This window comes from Euprymna scolopes, chromosome 20, assembly GCF_053919585.1.
Source record: "Euprymna scolopes isolate OS-2025 chromosome 20, ASM5391958v1, whole genome shotgun sequence".
Classification (NCBI taxonomy): Eukaryota; Metazoa; Mollusca; class Cephalopoda; order Sepiida; family Sepiolidae; genus Euprymna; species Euprymna scolopes.
In genome coordinates, this window is record NC_136501.1 from 85,109,911 (window position 1) to 85,133,036 (window position 23,126).

A 23,126-nucleotide genomic window follows, 5' to 3' on the forward strand; every position below is an offset into this window, starting at 1 on the left:
TATTGCATCTCTTCCGAATAACTTGTACAAAAATTTATGGACAATGCTTTTATGATATTTTAAGATAGAAATGACTCAGTACATATTCTTGATATACACATACTTTTTTATTAAAGCTATTGCTAAAAGTGTTGTTAACTCTAACATAACGTTGGGCATTACTGTACATAGCTCAGCCTTCACCAACCACTTGCTTACCGCTAAATTACACAAAACCCACCAAACAACATCTGTTGGCACTCTGTCAAATAATTTTCTCTTAATCCACAAAAGTAAAATATAGGTTCTTCTTCTTATCAAGATACTTCACTCAGGGTAAATATAGCATCAATGGTACTTTTCCCAAGCATAAAACTAAATTGCTTTTCAACCATGATTTTGATTTAATATTTAAAAAAAAATGGAATATCAGTTCTAAGTGACAGTTTTTTTGGAAATTGAAGATTCAATTTTCATTACATAAACAGTAAAAGTAACATAATTAATGAAGACGTCTACCTGAACTGATCGAACTTAGGAATCTGCATGAAAATTTGAACTGAGTTCAAAAGGACTCACCTGAAGAAGGTTGGAAATCACATCAAGTAAAATAGTGTAAAAATAACAACCCAGATGAGAATAGTAGCCTAAATAATTCAAATTATCAACCGTCATCTGAAAAATACACAAATGTAAGAATTACAGTTTTCTTTTTTCTTTCTCTCTTTTTCTTTTAGAGTTCAAATAATTCTGGTTGTAACAGTGAGCAGTTGGGTAATCTTTTGGTACAGGTAAGTATTACATGGTGCATGGAGTTGTAAACATTATATTTATGTCCAATATTCTGCCTTTATGCTATGGGATGACTTTGTAGCATTGAAAGAATTTAAAAAAAAAAAAAAGAAAAATAATAAAAATGATTATTTTCCTTTTTCTCTTCAAATACTTTTCTCCTGTTGTCTTTTTTTATTTTTAATTACATTTTCACCCCAAACAAGGCACATTGCCACTTTAGTGTAAGGGGCTACTATCAGGGACATAAGCTACTGGGGTACTATGTAGGGAGTTGGACAGCAAGATGTCGGTTCATGTTACACTTGAACTTCTGCATGTCAATACAGTTGGGGAAGCAGGGACCCAGAATGGAATTCCAAAGTCTAGCAGTTCTGGGGAAGAAACTACTGGAGTAGAAAGCTCTCCTACATCTAGCGATGTCTACTGTGTAGGAGTGGGATTTAGCTGCTTGTCGGATTTGTCGAGGGTATTTGCGTTGTGGGGGCACAAGTGTTTGCAGTTCATCAGAGCATTCACTATTAAAATACTTGTAGAACAGGCAGAGGGATGCAACATTTCGTCGGTGGGACAGAGGCTGAAGCTTAGATGACAGTTCAGGACCTATCAGGTTGGAGACTCTTTTGGATCTTGTCTAGGAGCGAGAGACTAGTAGCAGATTACCATCCTAAATATGACAATAATACTCCATACATGGGTGAATGGTGGCCTTAGAGGTACAGGATACTTTCGGGCGTTAGTAGCTTTCTAGCACGATAGAGAGAGCCCACCTTCTTCGCGGCAGTCCTGGCAATTGTAACAACAAATTACCTCCCTTGTATTCTAAAAATAGCCTCATCTTATTGAGCACTACAAATCTCTGTGACTAATCTAATTTTAGCAGAATGAAGGTAAATAGCCTTTGTTCATCCTCTTTTGAATCTAGCCTCTGTTCTATTAACATCTTAAGGGACTATTTCTTCACTTTGAATATGACTTTATTTTAATCGGACTCGTTCACGGAGCCATCTTCCTCCGATGATAAATGTTTGTATGTACTGTTCACAGTGCACAGCAGCTATCAGCTCCACAATTAAATCCAGTACCACGATTATTAGGAGGAACCACTTCACAGTTTCAACCTCTACTGCATCTCTGAAGTGGCAAGGTCCCCTCAACAGGAGGTCATATTGGTGCTGGGGTAAGCTATTTTTATGTCCAACATTCATTGTTTCTTTTAAACGAGATCCACTAAGCCTTCTCCAGTGTACATCTGTCACAGTTTTTTTTACTTTTGTGTTTGTACAACAAAAACGATGTCACCGTATGTTGAATAGCTTTCACGCAACATATCTTCGAGCTTCCATTGTCAAACGATAATACAGCAACCCCTCGCTACTTTGCAGTTTGATTATCCCGGATTCACTACTTCACAGGTTTTTCAATATATTCATATCACAGATTTCCACCATAAATCCATAAAAACGGTGATAATCAAATATTTATTCATGTATAGTACTCCTAATTGTGTACTGCACAACCTAACAAGTGTTACAATCTTTCTGTTATTATTAATATAGTAAAGGGTGGGTTATAAAGATTACAGAGATGGTTTTAAACAGCCTATAACCAATTAAATAAGGTAAAAATAATAGTTTTGTCCTACTTGGTGAATTTTAGAATATCATGTGTGGCCTCGGCCTCTATCTACTGTGATATTCAAGGGAATGCTGTATTCAATATTCCATCCTTTTTCCTGGCACTCACTCAGTAGGTCACCATATTACTCATATTTCTGTCTTCTGCAATTGCAAAATTATCCTCCCAGCATACAGTCAGTTTTCCTCATTCCACATGACAACGTTTGGTTATTGCTGTGTAAATGGAAATATTCAGAAGGTATTCTGAAGATTTACTGGCAAGTTCCTTTTTCTTGCCATCATTTATTAGTTAACTTTTTATCAATAATTGATCTTTTAAACATAATTTTGCAGAAACATTTCTTGTATTATTATAATTTAATACATATAATACAATTTATCACCATTTTGTGTGCTGACTATGTTTTATTTAAAAAATTTTGAATTCTTACTAAAGGTGATAATAATTAAAAATAACATGGCTGACAAAATAAGGACAACCTATTCCAGTGGATTAATAAAGAATTCAGTTCAAAATTCCATACATATTCCCAAGTAAAAAAAAAATATACCTGAAAAAGTTTGGAGATTACATTAGCCAAAATGTGAAAATCACAACCAATGAGAATAATAATCAAAATTATCGATCTTCATCTACAAATTCTGAAACAAATACGCAAAATAGAAAAATAGCTCTTATACTTTTTTATGTGTGTGTTGATAATTGAACAAATAAAATATATACTTTTGATTTCCAGCTATCGTGTCCACATCTGCTGATGGTGTGCTCATACAAATAATACATTGTTTTACAACTTACATATAGGATTGTGTGTGTGTAGTGCAATTTGTTTTTATTACATGAGTGACTGATGATTTGTTTGGATTTTTAAAAGCCCTTTAAAAGGCAGTTTCACTGCAATGAAACCATGGTACATCTCAAATGTGTAACATATAGTTTTATAAAAGATTAATTTGTAAAGGATAAAGCAATTTCTGTAGGAAATCTCAAGTGGGAGAGCCTAATGCGTAAAACAGAGCATACATGAGTTATAAAAAAAAAACACAGCACAAACTTAGCTCAATCTCATTATAATTTGATTTCAACTCTCTTCAGGCTTTTTCAAATGAGGGGAGATAATCAGGTTAGTGTCTGATTTTATATCATATTTGATTTTATATATATTTTATTTTTATTTTTTATTTTAGGTAAATTGAACTGTTTCTTTGTTTAGTTGAGGACTGGTTTCTTCTGTGGAAAGCAACCATTTATTAAGTCACCTGATGAGGACTTCTGGTTTCAACCGACCATTTGTCCAAAACATTAGCATGTCCAGTGTTGCGACCACGTAAATTTGTTTATATTAATAAAAATATATCTTGCTCTTGTTTTATTGAGCACTCTTAATAACTTCGTTAAATTCATCAATTATCACTCTTGATTACCTTTAACCTAGTACACACACACACGCACACACAAATATATTTTCTTATAATATATATCAATCCTTATTTAAGAAGCTTAATGTAATTACAGAGCAATATATATTTTGGAATATAACTTATTATCATTTATTTTATATATATATATATATATATATAATGTGTGTATGTGTTTATTTAATTATATTTCACCTTTTATCCATACCAGTCCTTTATGAAGCTCAATGTAACTACAGAGTATCTAACAAGTAAATGACAAAAGTCTATATTCCAAATTTCAAGATGTTGACCATTTTACCATTTATTTCTGTTGAAATGCACAATTCTTGACAGCACCTGTTTCATAACGCAGAATCATTCATGTGATTATGTCGATTTCTTAATTTATTCTGCCTTTAATTCATCAGAAGAAAAAGAACTTATCAACTTCAAAAGAAAATAAAGGCATATGGGCATGATTACAAAACCCGAAATTGGAAGAGAAGTTGTAATTATTTTTCAATTTGTTATGCCATGATTGAATTTTCATTTAGAGTCAGCAATATTAAATTCACATATTAATAAATTGTATTCATATTGATATTTATTAACATAAAAAATATTTTATTTAATATTTTATTAATTTAATTTTATTAATTTAATTAGTCTATATTAATTTACTTGGATAATATTGATAACTGTCAAATCTATTATGTATATTAATGGTCTAGAAGGATTTCTTACATCAGTTTTTAAAGGAATGTATAGAAAACCCTGATCCCTACAAAATGTTTTGTAAATAATATAACTCGTTTTTTTTTTTAATTATTTAAAAAATAAAAATACCTACTAAAAAATAATATATGTTTTTTTTTTCATACTAATACAGAGTGCTTCATTTTGGAGAGCTTGTTCTTCCCAAAATGGAACACTTTGAATTGGAACAGCAAGTTTTTCTTTAAAAAAAAAAAGGTGCCTGCTATTTGATTTAAATAGTTTTATTAAAAAGTTTAATAAATATATACAAAAATGTACTCTACATGAAAAATAAACCTTGCTGACGAAAATATGAGCAACTCAGTTATTTTATATTTGTTAACAGAGGTCATGTGCATATGTGTGTGTGAAGGTCAAGGTCAAACCGATGTTGTCTGAAATCTGTTTGTTTTGTTTCTCTTGTTGGTATTTATACCCTTCTTGGTCCAAATAAATTTATATATATGAAAACAAATAAATTTATATATATATATGAAAACAAAGAAATTTATATATATATATATATATATATATATATATATATATATATATATATATATAATTTAAAGGAGATTAGAATGATAGTCTAAAGAGCTAAGTGTATTTTAATGTAATAGTGAAATTACTATTACTTAATATATATATATATATATATATATATATATATATATATATATATATAAACAAATTTATATATATATATATATATATAAACAAATTTATATATATATATAAACTAATTTATATATATATATATAAACTAATTTATATATATATATATATAAACTAATTTATATATATATATATATAAACTAATTTATATATATATATATATATATATAAACTAATTTATATATATATATATATAAACTAATTTATATATATATATAAACAAATTTATATATATATATATATAAACTAATTTATATATATATATATATATAAACAAATTTATATATATATATATATATAAACAAATTTATATATATATATATATATAAACAAATTTATATATATATATATATATATAAACAAATTTATATATATATATATATTAAAACAAATAAATTTATATATATATATGAAAACAAATAAATTTATATGTATGAAAATAAATAAATTTATATGTATGAAAACAAATAAATTTATATGTATGAAAACAAATAAATGTATATATATCAAAACAAATTTGTATATATCAAAACAAAGAAATTTATATATATATATATATATATATATATATATATAATTTAAAGGAGATTAGAATGATAGTCTAAAGAGCTAAGTGTATTTTAATGTAATAGTGAAATTACTATTACTTAATATATATATATATATATATATAAACAAATTTATATATATATATATATATAAACAAATTTATATATATATATATATATAAACTAATTTATATATATATAAACAAATTTATATATATATATATATATATAAACAAATTTATATATATATATATATATCAAAACAAATAAATTTATATATATATATGAAAACAAATAAATTTATTTATATGTATGAAAATAAATAAATTTATATGTATGAAAACAAATAAATTTATATGTATGAAAACAAATAAATTTATATGTATGAAAACAAATAAATGTATATATATGAAAACAAATAAATGTATATATATCAAAACAAATTTGTATATATCAAAACAAATAAATTTGTATATATCAAAACAAATAAATTTATATATATCAAAACAAATAAATTTATATATATCAAAACAAATAAATTTGTATATATCAAAACAAATAAATTTGTATATATCAAAACAAATAAATTTATATATATCAAAACAAATAAATTTGTATATATCAAAACAAATAAATTTATATATATCAAAACAAATAAATTTATATATATGAAAACACATACATTTATATATATGAAAACAAATAAATTTATATATATGAAAACAAATAAATTTATATATATCAAAACAAATAAAATATATATATCAAAACAAATAAATTTATATATATATCAAAACAAATAAATTTATATCAAACCAGATTTACTAAAAAATAACTCAGACACTTACATTGACTAACAATGTATAATAAATTAATTTGTTTTCTTCTTTTCATCATCCCCTTTGACTTTGCAGCACTAAACTACCAAGTTGCAATGAATTAAACGAATAATTGTCTCTGAAATATTTCGTGCTTAATTAATGCAATTAACATTACATGCCTGAATGGGTTTTGATTGCAGTTGTGAGTTTGTCTTTAGTCTGGCAGGATAACTTTCTACACAGAAGGTGATTGGTGAGAGAAAGACTGCATTATATGCAACTACAGTGTGACGATCGGAGAGTCTTGCAGCTTTATAACATTCTTTTTGATAACGAATGAACTAAATTGTAAAAATATTTTATTGGGTTCTCTAAAATAGTGGTTGTCGATGTTATTCTTTGATACTATAAACTGCCTCTCCCCGTCATGCAGCTGGGACCACCGAGAAATGATGAGAAAATGAGACAAGTGGACAGCCAATAGGAATTTCTGTGAATATATTGAACTCCATGTACGAGACAGCATTTTGACTGTTTGTGGTCACTCTCCTTGCTTAGAAGAGACATGGACACAACCAGTACCAGTGACCAGCTGAGAACGACTGAAAAAAAAAAATGGACATTTACGATTTCCAGTCGAAAGTAGACACATTTGTAGATTGGAGAAACTCAGCAGATTGGATCAAGCAGACGCCTTTGAGTGAATGGCAATGATTCTGACAGATAAATGCAGGACTTAGCTGATATAATTGAACTTAACACAAATGTACATGATAGCAGTAGGACCTGAATGACATGCTTGTTACGAACAAGTCAAATACACAGTGTATATATATATGTTTGTACTTTGTTATGTGAGCCTTTTTTACTTGCTGTAAATGTAACTCCTAAACTAATCTACATGCTCTTGGTGATTGCCAACATGAGAGAAAAAATAGTCAAAACAAGAAAATAAAAGAGAAGGAAACTAATGACACAAGTGTTAAGGGTTAATGATTGGGGAGAGGACATGTTTTTACAATTATAAATAAGTTCTGAATAAATATGGTGATACTTTTATAAGTTGTTTCTTTTTGATTCAGCTGACAGCCTGTCTGCGGAATCTTGTAGATGCAAGTGGCAGTCGTCAACGTCTCCTCGCCTCCAGTCTCATTCCCGCTCTTTGCTGCACAATGGAAATCTACCTGGATGATGCTGATCTCATTCTTAACATTTCTCGAATATTCAGGTAAAAATTGCTTCCTCTTTGGATATTTTCTTTTTTTGTCATACTCGTGTTATGTAGTGTGTATGCAACAAAATAAGCATTGCTTGTCCTCCTCAATCCCCACCCACCCTGATTGGAGGTGGTCCACACCTTACCAGAAAGGGGAAGGTTGTAAGCGATAGGTACTATCTCCTTACTTAAAGTGTTATTGGAAAAAATATATTGATTGGTTAATAATACTACAAAAATAATTATGCCCTCTCATCCCCAACATTTATACACTCACCTTTAAGAGATAGAAAGAGTTAAAGATAAAAGAATAGCAAATATGGTTGATCTATCCAGCCTATTCCTCCTTCCACACAGAAAGGAAATGGGAAAAACAGAAAAACTTTTCTCATTTGAACATCAGGGCATTGAAGTTGTAATAGAAATTATCAATCTTGCAAACAATCTTGTGTTTGCTTAACCTGTAAAACAGGAAAAAATCTAGGAAAGAAGAAAAGCCAAGCATAATTTTGTAGGTCGCTCGTTGGTAAGCGTATGCCATTAATTTGCATATGTACACAATTGGTGACTGTTAAAAGAGACAAATTCTAAAGCATGAGCAATTTGTATGTTGGACAGCTCAGAATGAAAACGAACGGCGGAAGATAATATCGAATACATGAGGATTTGATGCAAGTTGAGGAAAGAAATGAAAAAGGACTTTTGTGCGTTGTATTGACAAGAAGACATTTTAACGCTGCCATTTTGTTTTTGTTTTCCCTTTCTATTTTACAGAAGACAGTCACACCAACTCCCACACAAATGGTTTTTAAGTTCAGTTCTATTAAAAAAGTACAAAATTGACTTTGCAATCTAGTTGTTTTCTTTTTGCTCTTACATCCTTTTTCACACAAAAAAGATGTTGCTAACCTTTCTGAATAATATAGTTTTCATGGTAGATGCTTAATTGAACTTCAATCCATGTTTCTTTTTCTCTCTTGTCATCAAAAATCAAATGAAATGTCCATAAACATCTTATCTGTGGAAGAAAATACTATAATTTTGCTTTCTAATTGATTACAACATGGTTGTCTTACCATGAAGCTGTTTCCTAGCCGATTACAACATTGACATCTTGAAGTCTAATGTAAACAAATACTTGTTAAACCATCTTCTTGCATAATCATGTCATCTTAAGTAATCTTCTGCTCATTATTTCTGGTTCTCTCATTGAAATATGATCAGCCAACTGGTGATCTCTTTAACTCTTATCCTTAATAAATGATGACCCATTAATAAAAAAAAAAGAAAACCATTAGCTGTTTTGGATTTCAATGAAGGCAGAAATATTTCATTCTTACGTCAAGACATTAATTTCTCCCTGTGAATATGCTAAGAACTTCCTGGCAGCTATCAATTTTACATCCGTAGGATTCAAGAACATTTTATCTGAATTAACTATAAAATCATTTTTTTTAGATGTAATTATGTCCAAATATAATTAAATGTTGTCCACTGGAACTTTTGGATATATGAACGTTGTATTTCATTTTAAAATAGTATACTATTATTTTGAGTTGATTGCACATTATCCAAAGGTGATTATTTCATTTTTCTTATATTCTGTTCAATTGTTCTTTTGAGATAAATGTTTTTAATCAGCATTTTTTTATATTTGTTTCCTTGCTTTGTTACATGTATACATTTTCCCAGTCGATAAATGATGTTTTATACTTTCGTTGTGTTGGCATTGTCCTTCACTTGCAAACTTTTGAGTTCTCCAATTCATGCAAGAGAATTCTATGTTTTTCTTTTCTTTGAATCTGGTAAATTATATTTTCTGGAGAGTATTACTTTTGAGAGACACAAACTTGTGCATAAATAACGGCATAATAAATTGAGTCAAAATTAAATCCTTTCAAAATCATGATGTTAAATAAGAAAACTTTTCTGTGAATCGGATTAAATTCACAATTGTGTTTTGCACAGACGAGTTATTTTTAGGAGACTCAAATTTCTATCTATCTATCTTATTGACTGCCTAAAAGAGAAATGCTTCCCAACACCTTAGAAAACTTTGTCAGCCTGCACAGTATTTAAAAATGCTAGAGATTGGTCTTCTGCATTTCAGTATAAGTCAAGTTTCTTCCCTAAAACTGCCCACCTATGAAACACAATAACATAGGGCTGCTTCCAAGTCGAATGTAAACAAGTTTTTGTGAAGCTGTCCTCTTAAATTCTACCCAATTTTTACCATTACTGATCACCACGTCGTCGTCTCACGCGCCACCTGACACTCATTAACCCTTATCCTTGAGTGGCATTTAGACCTTCTTCCTGTTCTTCATGCAAAACAAATTCTGAAAATTTTTTAAAAATACAAAAATCAAAAAGCAAAACAAAAAATCTCCAAAAGAATCAAAAATCTAAAAAACAAATCTTAAATATATAAAAGCATGTATACGTTTACAATCTAGTTGAATCTAATTGAAGAGAAAAACAAAATCTATCTATATATATATAAAAGCGAAAATGTGTGTGTGTTTGTGTGTGCGTTTTTGTGTATGTCCGCAAAAGGCTTTTTTCATCGGCCTTCTCTGTCGGCTCGATCCTAAAACTTTTTATATCACATCTAAATCATAATATCTACCAGTTAACAACAGAGGTCGCCTGTCTATTTAATTTGCCCGACTTTGGAAAGTTAAATATTCCACATTTTTGGATTGCTGTGTGTTGCTTTCGTGTTTCGCTATAAAAAAAGCAAAACTCGAATATTAAGCTAAACGTTTGTTGGTCAGTGTCGGCTCTGCCATCATATCAATTGCTTTATTACTCCTCCTCTAATAATAAACGGGGGAGCCGCTTTTCCTTCCTTCCCCAAAAAAACAATCATTAAAAACTGCCCTGCACTAAAAATATTCACTGTTGATTAGTCATTGTAAGCAATGTTACATCATCGTAACTCTCCCGCAATGACCTCATTAAGCGGCCACATGTCAATCAAACCTCTTCCGCGTCTTTCTTTTGAAAACTCAAGGTCAAACATCACGCGACTTAACTTCCTTGCACCTGCCAATTTCACTTCATAAACGTTAACTTAAGAAGTTTGTCACTTCCTCTCCCCTCATGGCCGAGATGGTTAGGTGCCTCAGCTTTTTTTCCCTTTCCACCTTCACGTCAAGGCTTCAGGGTTCAAGCCTACCTTACTACTAAAACTTTTCTTTTACACCTTCAAACACCCGCCCATTGTTTTGATCTATCCCCCCCCTCCAACACACACACACCAACAAACACCCGGGCAACGCCGTGTACCCTCGCTAGTCTATATATATAAAATTGAAATTGTGTATGTATGTGTGTTTGTATGTCTCACAAAAACTTTCGACAGAGGTGACAGATTTTCATGAGATAGGTATCATTTTAAAGCTCGAACCTTCGGCCGACAAATATCGAAAAATTGGCCAAAAGCATTCATTCCTTCACCCTCAACCAGACCCTTTTTTACTATGAGGAGTGAAAAAAAAATTGTATCTTCATGACAAGATGGCTTCTACGCATGTATCAACACGTGTGAAGTACCTTGAATTCGTTTAAATATTATAAAAACCGACCACGTGTTCATAGTGCAGTGGATTAATTGATAGTGTTGTTATCTTAAGATTGCAGGTTCAATCCCAGTTATCATATTTTTTTTTTTGATTTTTAAACTTTTAATATTGAAACAAGGTTATTTATACCTTTTTTTCCCCCCGCTTTTCGCTGTTTTTTTGTTTTTCTTTTTTTTTTCTTTTTTTTTGGTTTTTGTTTATCCGATTTGTTTTTTAAAGAAGTTTTACGTCCGTTCGCTTTTTTTTTTTTTTTTCTGGACAGCGTCATTATCTTAAGATTGCAGGTTCAATCCAGTTATCAGATATATTTTTTTTTTTATTTTCAAACTTTTAATATTGAAACAAGGCTATTTATATCATTTTTTTTTTTTTTTTGCTTTTTGCTGTGTTTTTCTGTTTTTGTTTTTCCGAACATGTTAATTTTTTTTCCCCTTTTTTTTGGGTTTTTGTTTATCCGATTTTACTTCCGTTTACTGTTTTTTTTGTTTTGTTTTTTCCAATTTTTTTAAGTGTTTAAACAGGATTATTACTTCGCTTATTCTTTACCCCCACCCCCACCTCACCCCTATACACACACCTACAAAAACCCGGGCAACGTCGGGTACCCCCCGCTAGTCTATAAATATAAAAGCGAAAATGTATGTATGTATGTTCGCTTTTCCCCGATTGTCCATGAAAGCCTTCTTTCAAACAAGCGCTTGCTCGCTTCACAACTTTTTAAAACTTTTTATATCATCTATAAATTGTAATATCTACGAATTATCCACGGAGCTCACCTCTCTATTTAATTTTATTGACTTTCAAACCTTAATTATTCCACATTTCCCGCATCGGCACGCGTTACATTCGGTTTTCGGTATAAAAAAAGCGAACCTCGATTCTAATCACAGGCCCAGAGCCAGTTTGGTCAATGTCGACTTCGTCATATCAGACTCTAGATTTCATTTCACTCCTTGTGAGCGGCTTTTTAAAAACAAACAAACCCATTGATTCAAAACTGTACCGCACAAAATAACTGCTGAATACCTATCGCTGTCACGCCAATCAAAAACGCGCACATGTCTTTTTTAAAACACTTTACTATTTTCCAACTGCGCGTCGTCAACGCTTCGGCTTTTTTTCACATACCCCGAAAAACACCCGGGCAACGCCGGGTACCCCTCGCTACTATATATATAAAAGGCAAAATGTGTTTGTGTGTATGTCTGTCAAAAACTTTCAACAGATGCAACAAACACTGACAAAATAGGTATTGTTTGAAAGCTGGGAATCTTGAACAACAAATATCTAAAAATTGGCCAAAAACATTAATTCTTTGACCGTTCAACTGGGACGTTTTTTACAAGAACAGGGCCCTTTTTTTCATCGACATTTTTTGCAAAGTCATTCACGCCTTGACTAAGCTTGATTTGAACAGCGGTGATTTCATATGTCATGGTTGCCGCAGTGACTAAACCGTTTGCTTTTTTTCATTTCCTTTTTCTCTTAGTGTTACAGGTTCAAGCCTGCCTTCTTTACGTTTTTTTTTTTTTTGCGGTCACATGGGTACTTTCTGCTATTTTAATTTGTCATAGGGATTTGGTTTATTTATTTATTTTTTTGGTTTATTTATTTATTTATTTTTTGCGGTCACACAGGTACTTCCTGCCATTTTAATTTGTCATAGGGATTTGGTTTATTTATTTATTTTTTTTTTTTTGCGGTCACACGGGTACTTCCTGCTATTTTAATTTGTCATAGGGATTTGGTTTATTTAATTATTTCTTTTTGTGCTCACACGGGTACTTCCTGCTATTTTAATTTGTCATAGGGATTTGGTTTATTTATTTTTTTTTTTTTTGTGCTCACACGGGTACTTCCTGCTATTTTAATTTGTCATAGGGTTTATTTATTTATTTTTTTTTTAGGGCTCCGTTGATCAATTACTTATTTTATTTATTTATTTTTGTGCTCGCACGGGTACTCACTGCTATTTTAATTTGTTTTAGGGGTTTTTAATCATTATCTTTTAGGGCTTCGTTGATCAATACTCTTACCATAAAATCTCTCCACACTCGAGCAACACGGGGTATCCTTGCTAGTATTAAGAACAAAGATAAACAGTTAAAACTAATAAAATGACAAAAATAATAACAATGGAATTGTATAGATGTGAAGCCAAACTATAAGGAAATCAAGTGGATTCTTAAAGCTTGAACATTGTAAGCAAAAAACCTCCTTTAAAGAATAACAATCTATATAATATTTCTCTTTGTTCATTCCACTTTTTCTTGGAAACTACTAGACCGATCTGGCTGAAATTTTGTATGGTCTTTTGTTATGAAAAGGTACAGCGAGCTTAGTATTATGGCATCTGTTTGATGTGTAGTTAAATAATTATAGGGATTAATAAGGATTAATCATCACAATATCACACTTACTCTAGATGTTTTCTCAGAAACTACTGGACCGATTTGGTTGAAATTTTGTATGGAACTTTCTTATAAGGTGCAACGAACTAAGTATTATGATATCCATTTGATGCACACAGGATTAATAGTGATTAGTATTGAATGCAAAAATGAGCATAAATCTAACCGTCAATTACGCATTTTAAGTTAATGGTCTATAACTTTTTCCAGTTTTTAATGGGCTAAAAGTTTAGTATCATTTGTGAAATCCACTTATAACACAACAAACAGATCAGCAACAGATAATATTAATGGCACTTGAATGATAGTTAAAATTAATGGCACTTGAATGATAGTTAAAATTAATGGCACTTGAATGATAGTTAAAATTAATGGCACTTGAATGATTGTTAAAATTAATGGCACTTGAATGATAGTTAAAATTAATGGCACTTGAATGATAGTTAAAATTAGTGGCACTTGAATGATAGTTAAAAACAATACTTCACAAAGTATTATAATTGCAACTTTATCAGTGAGATTTTATTCAATGTACATCTTGCCAAAATACAACTTAAATAAAACAAAAATAGAAAAACTGATCAAACGACTTTTCTCTCCTTTCTTATTAATCAGGGAAAAGGATGCTTCTGGTGATGACATCATTCCTCTTATAATTATGGTGGTAAGTGGGGGGCGATTTGAGATTTTCATAACATGGGTTGGCGAGTGTCTAAATAAGATAATCCTTCCAGACATTATCTACTCTTTTTTTTTTTTTTTTTTTTTCGAGTAGTGCAGTGATAGACTGGGGGGGAGGGGGTACTTCTGGTGATGACATAATTCCTCTTCAAATTATGGTGTTAAGTAAGGGACGATTTGTGATTATCATCACATGGATTGGTGACTGTTTTAATTAGACAATCCTCCCAGACTTTATTTCCTCCTTTTTATTCAAGTAAGGGTGTAAGAAGGGGGGGTTACTTCTGGTTATGACGTCATTCTTCATCAAATTATTGTTGGAAGTGGGGGCAACTTGAGATTATCAAAGTGCTCAATATTCTAGATAGAGCAGGTGTATTTAAGTGCAGCGTGTCCTGGAAGAAATAATTACTTTGTCTTTTGTTATTGTGCTGTGGTATATGTTACTCAATGAAAAATGCCCAATACCTGGGCAACACCGGGTAACCCTGCTAGTCAGATAACAGAGGTTGTTCAAAAAGATAGAGATTTTAATACAATTGTGAGGTGTTACAAGGGTAAAGAAAAATCTTTAGATAGAAGTAATTACAGAGGCTTAAAATTGATAAATCAGATTCTAAAAGTGGCTGTGAGAATTTTTGTGCAGCAAATGAAGAGGTCAGATAAATATAAATGAAATGCCGTTTTGTTTTATGCCTGTGCAAAGTTACCATTATTGCTTTTTCATGAGACAAATGTAAAGAAATTCCTTGGTAAGAAGAATTTATATTTTGCTTTTATGGATTTGGAGAAAGTTTTTGAATGAAGGGCAAGCAAGTGGTTGGTTAATGCTATTCAAGCAATGTACAGAAATACTTAAAAGCATGTTAGAAGAATTAACATTTAGTGACTTTTTAATGTTCGAGTAGGTGTACATCAGGGTGATGTATTGAGTCTGTTTCTTTACATTGTGTCTTAGAAAAATTGTCTAGACAGTTTAGTATGGATTGTCTGGAAGAGATGCATTATGCCCATGATTTAGTACTTGTCTATAAAACAATGGATGACATGCTTGTTAAGTTAATGATTCTGAGAATTTCTATAGAAAGTGTGAAACGTGAGAGTGAACATTACTTTTACTTGCTTCCTCACGAGGGCAGAGTTAGACACAAGGTCGGTTTTTAATGTGGCAAAAATTCAGCCCCCTCAAAAAGACTCTGAATAGGAACAAGAATAAAAATTGTCTCAGTCATGAAAGATTTACCCTTCACTGATCAAGGTCAGAAAAAGTGAAGTGTAGTACCAGAACAGATACTACACTTTTACCAAGACTAAAGTGATGCTCAATCATTGTAGGGTTGAAAAAAAAAAAAATGCTCAAAAAAGGAAAAATTCTCCTGCTCGGTTTGTGCAAAGGGAGTCAGATGCAAAAAATTTTTTGTGACATTCATAAGCATTAAGTATCTAAGAAGTGCAATAAAATTGCAGGTGGGTTGAATGCTAATAACCAACTTCTGTGCAATGAGTGTAAGCAAAATGGAGATGGATGAAAACTCAGATGTGAAAATAAATTCTGTTTGGATAGTAAGATTATTGAAGTTGTCCAGAAGTTTTGTTATGTTAGGGATACCATAAAAGTTGTCCAGAAGTTTTGTTATGTTAGGGATACCATAAAAGTTGTCCGGAAGTTTTGTTATGTTAGGGATACCATAAAAGTTGTCCAGAAGTTTTGTTATGTTAGGGATACCATAAAAGTTGTCCAGAAGTTTTGTTATGTTAGGGATACCATAAAAGCACAGGGAGGAGTTAGTGCCAATTTGATTGCAAGAGTTAGGAGTTGATGCAGTGAATTCAGAGAACTTCTACCATTTCTAAACAGCTAAGCATTGTCACTATAAATCAAGAGAAGAGTGTATCGGGCGTTTGTATACAGTGTAATGTTGCATGGAAGTGAAACCATAATAATATAATATTGAAATGTTTTCTTTCTTTTTTTTCTTTCATAAAGCAAAGTGAGTCTTCATACAGATTGCTGCATCGTCTTGGCTGATCAAAAAAATTCATATCAAACTTTATTAAAGGTATTGGATAAACATCTTGCTCGACAGGTGAGGATGAGTAGGAGGGGAAGGTGGAGGAGTGCATACAATTCTTTTAAAATGCATTATTATCCATTTTGTGCCAAATATTGATTGTAATGAAAACATTATTTGATTGAATCCAGTAATCTTTTCTCTCCAAGACACAAATTCTACAATGTGAACAGTGTGAAGGAAATGGACCGATTTTTCAAAAATATAAAGAATTAATTTGACAGATTATTGTAACATAAGTTCTAATTTTTTTTCTTTTATTATTAATAACTTGCACACATGTTAAAGTCCTATTACATGATCTAACTCAAAATGTAATGTAGATCAATTCTTTTCTCCATTAAATTTTTCTGCCTTGCTTATTTTAAAACATGTTTTTTTGTGATGAATCAGTAAATTGGTTTAATTGGTGAAGCTTACAAAAAATAATTTGAACCAGTTGATTATTCGAAGCAGTAATTTATTGGTTAAGTTATTTACTATGACTTTTTACCAATACTTGATAAGGTAATTATAATAGACTAGATATACTTACCTGGCATTCCCCGGGCTGCAGTAAAGTAATATCAATTTTTAATTTTTATTTGTTTGCAAATTTTTTAACATATAAAGAAAAAGAAATAAAGTTAGAGTTATAAAGTAAACAACTATTATACATTCAGACAGATATTCTTAAATAGCATGGAGTGTTGTTGCTTAATGATCTTTTTTTTGTAATTTTTCCATTTTCGAATGGTTGTTCTTATGTCTCAACCGAATTTGTGTAGGAAAGTTCCATAGTCGTTTTCATCCATCTGTTCTTTTTTTTTGCAAGTACTTTCAACTGATTTTCTTCAGTCATCTGCTATTTAACAATATCTGTATGAATGAAAACATGTTGCCTAAATACACAACTCTGTATGTATTATATATATATATATATATATATATATATATAAATATATATATATATATATATATATATATAAATATATAAATATATATATATATATATATATATATATATATATATATATAATTCTACAATTAAAAATGAGTTATCTTGCTCAGATTATTTGAGTTATACTTGGGAATGAAGACAGTTTATAAATGATGTGTGAGACCATGCTGAGATCGCTGTCAGTTGGCATGAACTCATCTCAATCTGCTTCAAGTCACAACTTGCATTCAATTGTGTCTAACTTGCAACTGTCCTCAACTATCACAAACCCAAGACTGTTCGTAAATTGTCCCAAAACTCATTGCCACTCCTAAAACCAACTTTGAACATATTGACATCCATTGTTCGGTCTTTTGTTTATGTTCACTACCACACGTTGATTAACAATACAATCTCAGTTCCTTTTGTGTGTTTTGGTGAAAAACTTCCTACTATAGCTTTTTTTTTTTTTTTTTTTTTTGTATTTGCTTGCATTTTTTTTTTTTAATTCCTGACAAATTTTATTGGGGGGGGGGGGTCACCCATAGCATCATACACCAACTTGTCATTTATTATGTAAATTACAAAAACAAAAGTCATACAGTCATCTTATCACAGATATGTCATGTGATTTTTTCGACATTGCAGGACTGTAACATGTATAACAAGGTAACATGTGTTATCTTGTTAAAACAAGTATGAACAAAAATATCATTGGTAGTTTATTTTTTTCTAGTTTTTTATTATTGATTTATTTACATTCCCATTTCAGATCTTGATATTTATTTATATTTATTTTTGTCATGTTTGTTTTCTCTTGCACTGTTATCAAAAGAGCAGGCTATGTCAATGATTCATAAAGTTCTCTTGTTTTTGTTTAGAAAATTATGTCAGTTTTGGTATATTCAAGGAACTTATCAGTTTGTATGCACATGTCCCAAATAAGTTTGACAGTGTTCTTTTCTTTTTTGCTTTTTTTTTTGTTTTTTTTTGTACAATGTCTAGTTTATACTCATACTACTTCTGTGGTTCAATTCATATAGTTTTCATATATTCTAGTGTAGGATCTGAGCGATTTTATTGTGTCTCCATTTTTTATATTGATGTTAAGCTAGCATAGGTCAGTCTAATATAATATGTGCTAATGTTTCTTCCCTTTCATTACACAATCTGTTTCTCAGGCAGCAAATTGTTTTGCTTCGAATAATCATAAATACTTTGAGACAATATACGAGTGAAAAATTCCCCCATAATTGAGAGACAAGTAATTGGTATAAAGTTGGTCACTTCAACCTCTTTTGTTTTATCATGGTGAAGACTATCGTGCTATTTGTCAGCCATCAGGGAAGCTACCTGTCATCAAACAGTCTTGTGGAATAAAGAGCTGGAAAGTTTTTAAACCAGTATCCCTGGACTCGATCAAGTCCAAGCGCTTTCCAACAAAAAAGATTTTAACCTCAATGGTGACGGTTACGTTCATTGGTCACTCTATTCTATTTCAATGTCTTTGATCCGTTCTGCATCATCTTGATGTTTTACTTCCTTTTCTTAAATGTCTTTCCAGAATACATGAGATTGATCAGCATCCGGTATAACGTCTTTCCCTCTTACAATTCTTTCTAGTTCATTAAAAAGAAGTTTCTGGTTATTCTCGAAAAGTCTGTTGATACTGTTCAATTCTGCCACTGTAACATTTAACTTTGACATTTTTAGCTGTAATACACTGTTTCAGTTCTTCAGTTATACACTTGACACCTTTTTGGTTTATGTCAAATTTATGGATTAGCTTTTCATAAGCACTCTGACTTTGTAGTTTGCCATTTCCGACAATTGTACTTTACTTAAACCCTTTTTATATTTTTTTATTTTCCCATTTAAATGTTTCTGCCACCAGTGCTCTTTTTTTACTTCTTGATGTAATGAATTTCTCCATAATATTGATTGGTTAAGCCATAGATACCGGCTGGTAGAGGCATTCTCTGAGAAACGTCAAAAAGTACACAAGCCTGTTGCATCTACGATACTCGTCCATACTACGATGAAATACCAGATTTATTACTTGAACTGAAGCAAGACTGCTCAATTACTTCAAACAATATCCTTTTCACAGATCATATCTCTTTTTTCAGTTTTTCTGTTCCAAGTAGTTTTGACACAGTATTGACAGCATTTTTAATAATGCACTGATCTAAATTATTTATTAACAAAAATGGCAAGACTGTTTTCATTTTAAAAGTGACAAATTCAAGTCTTTTTCGATTGACAAATCGGCAACTCATTATTATCATTACTTGTACTCCACATTTTCATTACTTTTTACCTCTTTCAATAACCTTTGCAAACGACTTTGTGTTATAGCAACAGTCGGTTACCATTTATTCCTTGTTCGCAACAACCATGGGTGTTCACTGGAATTTGGGAATTTGAGTGACAATAAGCCTCCTCAAGGTCCAAGTACTCTTCACACTCATCTAGTAGAGGTCTGGTTAGTGCTTCCATCCTCCTTGATCCTTCATATTTGTTTTGCATGGAGTCAGCCAAGGTTGATATTACTTTTTTTTTTAATTTAACTTTTATTTATTAATTTTTGTGGAGAGAGGGTGGTTTGAGTTTTTTGCAATTTCATTTTATTTGCGTTCATGTGGTATTCCTTCTATTTGTTTTTCTTCTATTACCAGTTTTCATGTGTCGAGTTAGGGTTTGTAGTTTATGTGGTTTAGATTCTGCATTCAAGAGTTTTCCTTAAGTATAGTCTCAGTATTTTCCTTGATTCCAATTTCTCCTGGTCTTTTTCCATTTTTTTTTCTAGTGTTCCTTTAATTATTGGTATTATACTGACTTTCTTCATTTTCCATATTCCTTTCAGTTCTTTAAGAAATTCTGCATATTTGCTTTGTTTTTCCGTATCTTTGAGCTTTACTCTGTGGTCTGCTGGGATGGCAACATCAACAATTTGGCAATTGCTTTTACATAATGGATATTCACTACGCAGCATCTTTTCAAGAAAAGGGAGAGAGTGTCATACAACCATCATTGTCATTCAAGAATAAATTTTTCAGCTTCTTTAAAAGCAAAAGAAGAAATATTCATGGATTATTTCAAGCAAACATTCACCACTGCAATTTTTATTATTTTAAAAATATTTTCGTTTTTTTCTCCAGGATGTTGTTGTAAGAATCTGTTTTGTCCTTGGAAACCTTACTGCAAAAAATGAAACTGCACGTACCCTCCTATTCCAAGAGGAGAATGCCTTATCCATGTTGCAGAATGTACTTCAATTTTATATTGACCGAAGTCTACAGGTGAGTTCCTAGGCAGAATCTTGTTGTAAACAAAAATAAATGTATTTACTTGGCGTTGCCTGGGATTAAAAGAAAACAAATGACAATTGTTTTTAGTGAAAGAAAAAAACCCAAAAAATTCAACAAAACAACTTTACATATTAAATATATGTGTTGCAGAGTACATTGTGCAGAAAATGGAGGTGTTGAACTGTCAGTGGCAACAGAGGCCGGATGTACTCGTTGATGGGGTCACAGGTTAAAATCGTTGACACCCAGGTGTGTCGGGAGCCAGAACAGATTTATATAAACAAGACAGCTTGTCTAGAGTCAGAACAGAAGAGCAGAGATGGCAGATACACGCGCCTGACTTGTGAGTCACTCGCTGTCCACCCACCGTCACCCACCCACCTCTGTCCTACGTCGCACCAGCTCTCACCAATTACAAGCAACCATTGAATTTAGCATTGTGAAAAAGAAATAAAGGCATTTATTTTTCTACAAGTTTTTGCGTTTGTTTTTAACCAGAGAGCACTGTGGAATGTATCATATGAATGTATGTGACGTTCACTGCACATGCCATTTTAGTGCTAAAACAGAAGAGTTCTCCCTCCAAATAAAAATTCGAGTTTAAAACAAAGTAACAAAGGTTTATTTTACTTGGAGACTAGCGGGGGTAGGCGGTGTTGCCCAGGTGTGGAGAGGTGGTGTAGTAAGAAACCTTGGGTTGGGAATCAGAACAACAGTAGGCAGCAGTAGGATAGAGAGAGGTGTTAAAAAATAAGTGGTAGTAGGCAGGCAGGCTCGAATCGTTAATGCGAAGGAGGAAAAGAAGATGAAAAAAGTTACGTTTTAGCTGATGCATCCATCGAAAAACCAAAAGTTGCGAGCGTTCGAATTAAGGGTAGTTTGCGAAAATGTTGATGCAAAAACCTACCTAGTTGAGGGTGAAGGAATTAATGTTTTGGGCCAATTTTTGGATATTTTTTGTCCAGGAGACATAGCTTCGTAACAATACCAATTTTGTCAGGATCTTTTCCGTGTGTCAAAAGTTTTTAATTTAGCAAAAAAAAAAAAATGAGAAGTAGGCAAGCTCAAACCTGTAACGTGCAGGAGTTGAAAAAATCAAACAATCTTATCGATGTGCCCACTGCAATTATGACGTCACGAGTGGTCAAAATAATATCTTATATGTGACATTGTTGACACGAGGTTTGAATGACTTGCAAAAATGTCAACGAAAAAAGTGACTCCTTCTTGTAACAAACGGTCCAGTTGATGGTGAAAGAATTAATGTTTTTACCAATTTTTGGATATTTGTCATCCGAGACATTGAGCTTTAAAACGATACCGATTTTTGTCATGGTCCCATGCGTGTGTCAAAAGTTTTTGGCACACATGCATTTTGCCTTTTATATTATATTTTTACAATGTTTTCTTCATTATTCAGTAAAGGAAAACGCTTATCATTGTAATCTTCAGAGAAAATCAAACTTTGGAAGGAAAATTTTTCTGTTGCAGCATTAACTCAGACTATAGAATTGATCTTCTATGATAATTTATAAAAAAAAAACTCTCTTATAAGCAGCAAATTATGTATTGATTTAGCCTACACCATTGAGTGTAGGTTGCCAAATGTTATAACAGTGTAACGGTGAAGGAAGTAATAAAGTAAGAAAGGTCAACTGCCAAAAATCTTTTCTTGAACAGTATATCTTCTATCAAGTTGCCTGGGAGTGAAAGAGAAGTTGTTTTTGTTTGTTGGCACTAGGAAACTCTCTGTGATTGCTGTATAAATACCAGAGGGTCTGGAAGTAGTCCTTCAAAACGTAAAAGGTATGATTGAAATATGCGCACAAGGCTGATTGATAATTGTGTGACCAAACCACCTTGCTCTCATTGAGAAGAAAGAAATGTTAATGTTTATAACTGCTATAATGGACAACTCAAACAAAGACGTGGTCCATATTTCTTTGTTATACACAAAAATATTTAATGCAATTTTCACAACAAAATCTACTTTAATAATCTTATGACCATACTAACTTTTTCCTTGATTGCAGAAAAAATTCTAAAGTCAAGGATTTGCTGTTTTTATCTCAAAATACAACTTGATGTCATCTGCATATTTCAGTCCTTTGCCAGTTTTTCCATTGAGAATATCTTAATTGTACCCTATAATATATTTATTCCCTTTCAGTTGCCTGATGCTACCAGATTAGGCTGTTTGAAGATACTGGTTTCTTAAGCTAAAATGCACCAAAAATAAGTGTTATTGACTTCCCCCCCCCCCGCTTTCCCTTTGCAAAACTCAATCATGTTCTGCAAAATCAAAAATAAAAACAATTTT

General features: G+C 31.5%; 1 protein-coding gene across 1 annotated transcript in view; it reads left to right on the forward strand.

Moving 5' to 3' along the window:
• The window catches only part of LOC145241512 (armadillo repeat-containing protein 2-like), a 102,938-nt gene that overhangs the window by 59,844 nt on the left and 19,968 nt on the right, over positions 1-23,126 (forward strand). The window contains exons 11-14 of the mRNA XM_080104552.1: positions 717-770; positions 7,692-7,837; positions 16,492-16,591; positions 20,657-20,797. Of these exons, the coding sequence (XP_079960678.1) occupies positions 717-770; positions 7,692-7,837; positions 16,492-16,591; positions 20,657-20,797 (441 nt within the window). The remainder of the gene's footprint in view (positions 1-716; positions 771-7,691; positions 7,838-16,491; positions 16,592-20,656; positions 20,798-23,126) is intronic.